The sequence below is a fragment of the Gigantopelta aegis genome, chromosome 12 (assembly GCF_016097555.1).
Source record: "Gigantopelta aegis isolate Gae_Host chromosome 12, Gae_host_genome, whole genome shotgun sequence".
Classification (NCBI taxonomy): domain Eukaryota; kingdom Metazoa; phylum Mollusca; class Gastropoda; order Neomphalida; family Peltospiridae; genus Gigantopelta; species Gigantopelta aegis.
In genome coordinates, this window is record NC_054710.1 from 9,883,320 (window position 1) to 9,894,596 (window position 11,277).

The following is an 11,277-nucleotide window of genomic DNA, read 5'->3' on the forward strand; positions in this document are numbered from 1 at the left end:
CAGAATCTGAGACTGCACCTAGACTCACCATTCTACCACAGGTAATAAACACATGACATGGGACTGCATGATCTCAGATCTAGACTCACCATTCTACCACAGGTAATAAACACATGACATGGGACTGCATGATCTAGACTCACCATTCTACCACAGGTAATAAACACATGACATGGGACTGCATGATCTAGACTCACCATTCTACCACAGGTAATAAACACATGACATGGGACTGCATGATCTAGACTCACCATTCTACCACAGGTAATAAACACATGACATGGGACTGCATGATCTAGACTCACCATTCTACCACAGGTAATAAACACATGACATGGGACTGCATGATCTCAGATCTAGACTCACCATTCTACCACAGGTAATAAACACATGACATGGGACTGCATGATCTAGACTCACCATTCTACCACAGGTAATAAAAAACACATGACATGGGACTGCATGATCTCAGATCTAGACTCTACCATTCTACCACAGGTAATAAACACATGACATGGGACTGCATGATCTCAGATCTAGACTCATTCTACCATTCTACCACAGGTAATAACAGGTAATAAACACATGACATGGGACTGCATGATCTAGACTCACCATTCTACCACAGGTAATAAACACATGACATGGGACTGCATGCATCAGATCTAGACTCACCATTCTACCACAGGTAATAAACACATGACATGGGACTGCATGATCTCAGATCTAGACTCACCATTCTACCACAGGTAATAAACACATGACATGGGACTGCATGATCTAGACTCACCATTCTACCACAGGTAATAAACACATGACATGGGACTGCATGATCTAGACTCACCATTCTACCACAGGTAATAAACACATGACATGGGACTGCATGATCTCAGATCTAGACTCACCATTCTACCACAGGTAATAAACACATGACATGGGACTGCATGATCTAGACTCACCATTCTACCACAGGTAATAAACACATGACATCCACCATTGGACTGCATGGACTGCATGATCTCAGATCTAGACTCACCATTCTACCACAGGTAATAAACACATGACATGGGACTGCATGATCTAGACTCAGGTAATAAACACATGACATGGGACTGCATGATCTCAGATCTAGACTCACCATTCTACCACAGGTAATAAACACATGACATGGGACTGCATGATCTCAGATCTAGACTCACCATTCTACCACAGGTAATAAACACATGACATGGGACTGCATGATCTCAGATCTAGACTCACCATTCTACCACAGGTAATAAACACATGACATGGGACTGCATGATCTAGACTCACCATTCATTCTACCACAAGTAATAAACACATGACATGGGACTGCATGATCTAGACTCACCATTCTACCACAGGTAATAAACACATGACATGGGACTGCATGATCTAGACTCACCATTCTACCACAGGTAATAAACACATGACATGGGACTGCATGATCTAGACTCACCATTCTACCACAGGTAATAAACACATGACATGGGACTGCATGATCTAGACTCACCATTCTACCACAGGTAATAAACACATGACATGGGACTGCATGATCTAGACTCACCATTCTACCACAGGTAATAAACACATGACATGGGACTGCATGATCTAGACTCACCATTCTACCACAGGTAATAAACACATGACATGGGACTGCATGATCTAGACTCACCATTCTACCACAGGTAATAAACACATGACATGGGACTGCATGATCTAGACTCACCATTCTACCACAGGTAATAAACACATGACATGGGACTGCATGATCTAGACTCACCATTCATTCTACCACAGGTAATAAACACATGACATGGGACTGCATGATCTAGACTCACCATTCTACCACAGGTAATAAACACATGACATGGGACTGCATGATCTCAGATCTAGACTCACCATTCTACCACAGGTAATAAACACATGACATGGGACTGCATGATCTCAGATCTAGACTCACCATTCTACCACAGGTAATAAACACATGACATGGGACTGCATGATCTAGACTCACCATTCTACCACAGGTAATAAACACATGACATGGGACTGCATGATCTCAGATCTAGACTCACCATTCTACCACAGGTAATAAACACATGACATGGGACTGCATGATCTAGACTCACCATTCTACCACAGGTAATAAACACATGACATGGGACTGCATGATCTAGACTCACCATTCTACCACAGGTAATAAACACATGACATGGGACTGCATGATCTAGACTCACCATTCTACCACAGGTAATAAACACATGACATGGGACTGCATGATCTAGACTCACCATTCTACCACAGGTAATAAACACATGACATGGGACTGCATGATCTAGACTCACCATTCTACCACAGGTAATAAACACATGACATGGGACTGCATGATCTAGACTCACCATTCTACCACAGGTAATAAACACATGACATGGGACTGCATGATCTAGACTCACCATTCTACCACAGGTAATAAACACATGACATGGGACTGCATGATCTAGACTCACCATTCTACCACAGGTAATAAACACATGACATGGGACTGCATGATCTAGACTCACCATTCTACCACAGGTACATGACATGGGACAGGTAATAAACACATGACATGGGACTGCATGATCTAGACTCACCATTCTACCACAGGTAATAAACACATGACATGGGACTGCATGATCTAGACTCACCATTCTACCACAGGTAATAAACACATGACATGGGACTGCATGATCTCAGATCTAGACTCACCATTCTACCACAGGTAATAAACACATGACATGGGACTGCATGATCTAGACTCACCATTCTACCACAGGTAATAAACACATGACATGGGACTGCATGATCTCAGATCTAGACTCACCATTCTACCACAGGTAATAAACACATGACATGGGACTGCATGATCTAGACTCACCATTCTACCACAGGTAATAAACACATGACATGGGACTGCATGATCTAGACTCACCATTCTACCACAGGTAATAAACACATGACATGGGACTGCATGATCTCAGATCTAGACTCACCATTCTACCACAGGTAATAAACACATGACATGGGACTGCATGATCTAGACTCACCATTCTACCACAGGTAATAAACACATGACATGGGACTGCATGATCTAGACTTCTACCACAGGTAATAAACACATGACATGGGACTGCATGATCTCAGATCTAGACTCACCATTCTACCACAGGTAATAAACACATGACATGGGACTGCATGATCTCAGATCTAGACTCACCCACAGGTAATAAACACATGACATGGGACTGCATGATCTAGACTCACCATTCTACCACAGGTAATAAACACATGACATGGGACTGCATGATCTCAGATCTAGACTCACCATTCTACCACAGGTAATAAACACATGACATGGGACTGCATGATCTAGACTCACCATGGTAATAAACACATGACATGGGACTGCATGATCTAGACTCACCATTCTACCACAGGTAATAAACACATGACATGGGACTGCATGATCTCAGATCTAGACTCACCATTCTACCACAGGTAATAAACACATGACATGGGACTGCATGATCTCAGATCTAGACTCACCATTCTACCACAGGTAATAAACACATGACATGGGACTGCATGATCTAGACTCACCATTCTACCACAGGTAATAAACACATGACATGGGACTGCATGATCTAGACTCACCATTCTACCACAGGTAATAAACACATGACATGGGGATGCATGATCTAGACTCACCATTCTACCACAGGTAATAAACACATGACATGGGACTGCATGATCTAGACTCACCATTCTACCACAGGTAATAAACACATGACATGGGACTGCATGATCTCAGATCTAGACTCACCATTCTACCACAGGTAATAAACACATGACATGGGACTGCATGATCTAGACTCACCATTCTACCACAGGTAATAAACACATGACATGGGACTGCATGATCTAGACTCACCATTCTACCACAGGTAATAAACACATGACATGGGACTGCATGATCTAGACTCACCATTCTACCACAGGTAATAAACACATGACATGGGACTGCATGATCTCAGATCTAGACTCACCATTCTACCACAGGTAATAAACACATGACATGGGACTGCATGATCTCAGATCTAGACTCACCATTCTACCACAGGTAATAAACACATGACATGGGACTGCATGATCTCAGATCTAGACTCCATTCTACCACAGGTAATAAACACATGACATGGGACTGCATGATCTCAGATCTAGACTCACCATTCTACCACAGGTAATAAACACATGACATGGGGCTGCATGATCTAGACTCACCATTCTACCACAGGTAATAAACACATGACATGGGACTGCATGATCTAGACTCACCATTCTACCACAGGTAATAAACACATGACAGACTCACCATTCTACCACAGGTAATAAACACATGACATGGGACTGCATGATCTAGACTCACCATTCTACCACAGGTAATAAACACATGACATGGGACTGCATGATCTAGACTCACCATTCTACCACAGGTAATAAACACATGACATGGGACTGCATGATCTAGACTCACCATTCTACCACAGGTAATAAACACATGACATGGGACTGCATGATCTAGACTCACCATTCTACCACAGGTAATAAACACATGACATGGGACTGCATGATCTAGACTCTCACATTCTACCACAGGTAATAAACACATGACATGGGACTGCACAGGTAATACCACAGGTAATAAACACATGACATGGGACTGCATGATCTAGACTCACCATTCTACCACAGGTAATAAACACATGACATGGGACTGCATGATCTAGACTCACCATTCTACCACAGGTAATAAACACATGACATGGGACTGCATGATCTAGACTCACCATTCTACCACAGGTAATAAACACATGACATGGGACTGCATGATCTAGACTCACCATTCTACCACAGGTAATAAACACATGACATGGGATGATCTGCATGATCTAGACTCACCATTCTACCACAGGTAATAAACACATGACATGGGACTGCATGATCTAGACTCACCATTCTACCACAGGTAATAAACACATGACATGGGACTGCATGATCTAGACTCACCATTCTACCACAGGTAATAAACACATGACATGGGACTGCATGATCTCAGATCTAGACTCACCATTCTACCACAGGTAATAAACACATGACATGGGACTGCATGATCTCAGATCTCACCATTCTACCACAGGTAATAAACACATGACATGGGACTGCATGATCTAGACTCACCATTCTACCACAGGTAATAAACACATGACATGGGACTGCATGATCTAGACTCACCATTCTACCACAGGTAATAAACACATGACATGGGACTGCATGATCTAGACTCACCATTCTACCACAGGTAATAAACACATGACATGGGACTGCATGATCTAGACTCACCATTCTACCACAGGTAATAAACACATGACATGGGACTGCATGATCTAGACTCACCATTCTACCACAGGTAATAAACACATGACATGGGACTGCATGATCTAGACTCACCATTCTACCACAGGTAATAAACACATGACATTCTACTAGACTCACAGGTAATAAACACATGACATGGGACTGCATGATCTAGACTCACCATTCTACCACAGGTAATAAACACATGACATGGGACTGCATGATCTCAGATCTAGACTCACCATTCTACCACAGGTAATAAACACATGACATGGGACTGCATGATCTCAGATCTAGACTCACCATTCTACCACAGGTAATAAACACATGACATGGGACTGCATGATCTCAGATCTAGACTCACCATTCTACCACAGGTAATAAACACATGACATGGGACTGCATGATCTCAGATCTAGACTCACCATTCTACCACAGGTAATAAACACATGACATGGGACTGCATGATCTAGACTCACCATTCTACCACAGGTAATAAACACATGACATGGGACTGCTGGACTATGATCTGATCTAGGGACATGGGACTGCATGATCTAGACTCACCATTCTACCACAGGTAATAAACTGACATCTAGACTCACCATTCTACCACAGGTAATAAACACATGACATGGGACTGCATGATCTAGACTCACCATTCTACCACAGGTAATAAACACATGACATGGGACTGCATGATCTAGACTCACCATTCTACCACAGGTAATAAACACATGACATGGGACTGCATGATCTAGACTCACCATTCTACCACAGGTAATAAACACATGACATGGGACTGCATGATCTAGACTCACCATTCTACCACAGGTAATAAACACATGACATGGGACTGCATGATCTCAGATCTAGACTCACCATTCTACCACAGGTAATAAACACATGACATGGGACTGCATGATCTCAGATCTAGACTCACCATTCTACCACAGGTAATAAACACATGACATGGGACTGCACTAGACAGGTAATAAACACATGACATGGGACTGCATGATCTCAGATCTAGACTCACCATTCTACCACAGGTAATAAACACATGACATGGGACTGCATGATCTCAGATCTAGACTCACCATTCTACCACAGGTAATAAACACATGACATGGGACTGCATGATCTCAGATCTAGACTCACCATTCTACCACAGGTAATAAACACATGACATGGGACTGCATGATCTAGACTCACCATTCTACCACAGGTAATAAACACATGACATGGGACTGCATGATCTAGACTCACCATCATTCTACCACAGGTAATAAACACATGACATGGGACTGCATGATCTAGACTCACCATTCTACCACAGGTAATAAACACATGACATGGGACTGCATGATCTCTCAGATAAACTGACATGGGACTGCACCATTCTACCACAGGTAATAAACACATGACATGGGACTGCATGATCTAGACTCACCATTCTACCACAGGTAATAAACACATGACATGGGACTGCATGATCTAGACTCACCATTCTACCACAGGTAATAAACACATGACATGGGACTGCATGATCTAGACTCACCATTCTACCACAGGTAATAAACACATGACATGGGACTGCATGATCTAGACTCACCATTCTACCACAGGTAATAAACACATGACATGGGACTGCATGATCTAGACTCACCATTCTACCACAGGTAATAAACACATGACATGGGACTGCATGATCTAGACTCACCATTCTACCACAGGTAATAAACACATGACATGGGACTGCATGATCTAGACTCACCATTCTACCACAGGTAATAAACACATGACATGGGACTGCATGATCTCAGATCTAGACTCACCATTCTACCACAGGTAATAAACACATGACATGGGACTGCATGATCTCAGATCTAGACTCACCATTCTACCACAGGTAATAAACACATGACATGGGACTGCATGATCTAGACTCACCATTCTACCACAGGTAATAAACACATGACATGGGACTGCATGATCTAGACTCACCATTCTACCACAGGTAATAAACACATGACATGGGACTGCATGATCTAGACTCACCATTCTACCACAGGTAATAAACACATGACATGGGACTGCATGATCTAGACTCACCATTCTACCACAGGTAATAATAAACACATGACATGGGACTGCATGATCTCAGATCTAGACTCACCATTCTACCACAGGTAATAAACACATGACATGGGACTGCATGATCTCAGATCTAGACTCTTTTTGGGTGTTTTATAAAGGCAATTTTAGAATTAATTAGTGAAAAAGGCTTGTTTAATCTCAGGGCAGCATGGTGCTGATTAAGGCAAGATGGTGCTGCACCATGCTAAAACAAGCTAGGGAAAACACTAGTTTTATTAGTCCCCTACCGGTCCAACCAGAGGGGACTATAGGTTTCATCTCCATCCTTCTGTCAGGTCAAGTTTGACTTTCATGGCAATTTACTCATTTTTGACAGAGTTATGGTCCTTGAACTTAGGAGATGTGAAAATTTCTTTTCCCGGACTATTTTTTTTCAGGCCTTGATATATTGAACTGAAATTTTGTGTATAGCTTTACAATATACTGTTACAGATCAAGTTTGACTTTCATGGCAATTTACTCATTTTTGACTGAGTTATGGTCCTTGAACTTAGGAGATGTGAAAATTTCTTTTCCCGGACTATTTCTTTTCAGGCCTTGATATATTGAACTGATATTTTGTGTTTAGCTTTACAATATACTGTTACAGATCAAGTTTGACTTTCATGGCAATTTACTCATTTTTGATAGAGTTATGGCCCTTGAACTTAGGAGATGTGAAAAACATTTCTCCGGACTTTTTTTTTCAGAATGCCTTGATATATTGAGCTGAAATGTTTTGTACAGTTTTATAATGTACTGTTACAGATCAAGTTTTACTTTCATTGAATGTATTGCTTTAACAGTACTCTCATAATGCTTGAAGTTTTTTGGTAAATTTATAATGAAATATATTTATTATGTTTTACTGTTTTATATGCCAGGTAGCCGTAAAGGCATACTGTCACGGATTTAAGAACCTTATTTCTCTAAAAATGGATAAAAAATAAAAATTACCTTAATTGTTGGAAACCAAATCTAGCTATCGGATCACCTTAACTGAACCATGATGGAGTGAAATCCATGTCAACCCTCTCGGCAATTTTAGTTTTTGAATTATGGACCATTGCCATAATTCAATTATTTTTACAAAATATCATTAATAAATGGAGTGTGGTGGTTATGAAGATGGTTGAATAAAGTACATTTATGGACAAATCAAATTATTTTTGTTCAGGTAATACTTTTTTAGACCATTAAATAGGTTAGTGGTCTGTGACAGTATGCCTTTAACATATAATGAGATTTTGTGTGATTGTTTTTCTGCCCCGTCAGGACCCGGTGTTGTTCTCGGGCAGCCTGCGAATGAACCTTGACCCATTTAACCTGTACACTGACGAGCAGATCTGGACGGCTCTGAAACACGCTCACCTCAACAAGTTTGTCAGCGAGCTGCCCGCAACCATCGAGTACGAGTGTGGCGAGGGAGGACAGAACCTGAGGTCAGTTCACTAAAAACTAGTATCTTGTAAACCACTCATTATTATGTTAATGAGACAAGAACTGAAGGTCAGTTCACTAGAAACTAGTATCTTGTAAACCCCTCATTATTATGTTAACAAGAAACTGAAGCAAGTTATCTAGAAACTAGTATCTTGTAAAGAACTCACTATTTTTTTAAAATAAATTTAGAAGAACTGTAGGTAAGTTGACTAGAAACTAGTATCTTGTAAACCACTCATTATTATGTTAATGAGACTTGAGACGAATCTTAGGTCCGTTCACTAGAAACTAGTATCTTGTAAACCACTCATTTATAATCACACAAGAACAACAACAACGTTCTATTCATACATTTAATCTTTGGCATTAAAAGGGGTGCAGTTGCAATTGCTGTAATGTTACACAGGGATACATGTACAAGTCATACAACTGCACCCAGTGCTTGAATATAAATGTAAATAGAACTATAGACATCATATGATAATTAACTGTAGTTAAACATGGGTATGGATATGAATAAAATACACTCATTATTATGTCATTGAGACTTGAGAGGAACTGAAGGTCAGTTCACTAGAAACTAGTATCTTGTAAACCACTCATTATTATGTTAATGAGACTTAGGAAGAACTGAGGTCAGTTGGCTAGAAACTAGTATCTTGTAAACCATTCATTATTATGTTAATGAGACTGAGAAGAACTGAAGGTCAGTTCACTAGAAACTAGTATCTTATAACTTTAATATAACAGATGTAATGGATTTGTTGCAGTGTTGGACAAAGGCAGCTTGTGTGCCTTGCTCGAACTCTTCTCCGTAAAACCAAGATTCTCGTTCTCGATGAAGCAACGGCTGCGGTTGACATGGAAACGGATGACCTCATTCAACAAACTATAAGAACAGAGTTCAAGGACTGTACAGTTCTGACCATTGCTCACCGTCTCAACACAATCCTAGATTACGACAGGTAGGCAGATTTTATTTTTTATTAGCTTCTTTACATCTTCATGTGAAAAATTACAAAATGATTGACATCCAGTAGCCAATGATTGATAAATCAATGTGCTCTAGTGGTGTCATTAAACAAAACAAACTTTAACTTTATCTGTATGTATATTTTGGTTATTGTGTTGCATTTTTGTTAAATTACGAAACAAACACCATTATTTACACTATTTTAATATACTGTATTACATTCTTAGACAGCACTGTTAGTATTCTCCGTCGGTGGGCCCATTGAGCTATTTCTCACTTCAGCCAGTGCACCACGACTGGTATATTACAGGCCGTGGTACATCAGAACAGATTGGAACGGTTGATGGTGCAAAACTTCATAAAATGTGTGTTCCTGTATTAAGTTATGTTGAAGTGCACCAATAAGATGACATCATCATGTGATAAGATCGTTGAACTGTGTGACATCAGACTTAGCGTTCTAGATCGGACGTAAACACTTGAATATGGGTGAAGAAACTTCATGTGATCAGATTCTTTTGAAGAAAACTTCAATGTGATGGATCAAGAAAACTTCAATGTGATAAGATAAGTTGTACGAAACTCCCACTGTGATTCTTAATAGACAAGAATTCAATGGCGTTCTACGCAATGGCTAAAGACGCCGGAATTACATCAGAACAGATTGGAACAGTTGCATCGCATTCCGCCAAAACTTCAATGTGATAAGATAATGTTGAAGAAAACTTCAATGTGATCAGATTATGTTGAAGAAAACTTCAATGTGATAAGATAATGTTGAAGAAAACTTCAATGTGATAAGATAATGTTGAAGAAAACTTCAATGTGATAAGATAACGTTGAAGAAAACAGCATAATTGTTTATACAGGTGTGAAAATAGTGACAACTGACTTAGTTAGCCGTCTAAGGAAAACGAAAATTTAGATTTTATGCTAGAATTATCTTCATTAAAACCTATGTATAAAAACCATTTAAAATATCTGCAGATAAAAGACAAGGGTGGAATTTAGCAAGTCTGTTTGTGTCTTACACGCGTATAACTACATGTATTTACAATGTTTAAAACACCTGCGGTTCAAGAAAAACAGGCTTCGTAAATTCGGCCCCAAAAGTCTGTAATAGGCAACCAAATTTTTTTTAAAAATTAACAAAAATGTCGGAAGAAAAAAAAAATGGTGTGTTCTTCTTTTTTTTCAAAGCTTGTGTACGGGTAATTTGTTTGGTATGTTTCAATCCGAAAACT

At 40.1% G+C, this 11,277-nt stretch overlaps 1 protein-coding gene across 1 annotated transcript in view; it reads left to right on the forward strand.

Moving 5' to 3' along the window:
* LOC121385806 (multidrug resistance-associated protein 1-like) overlaps positions 1-10,924 on the forward strand; it is a 68,713-nt gene extending 57,789 nt beyond the window's left edge. The window contains exons 29-31 of the mRNA XM_041516595.1: positions 8,893-9,059; positions 9,831-10,025; positions 10,903-10,924. Of these exons, the coding sequence (XP_041372529.1) occupies positions 8,893-9,059; positions 9,831-10,025; positions 10,903-10,924 (384 nt within the window). The remainder of the gene's footprint in view (positions 1-8,892; positions 9,060-9,830; positions 10,026-10,902) is intronic.
* The last annotated feature ends 353 nt before the right edge of the window (positions 10,925-11,277 follow it).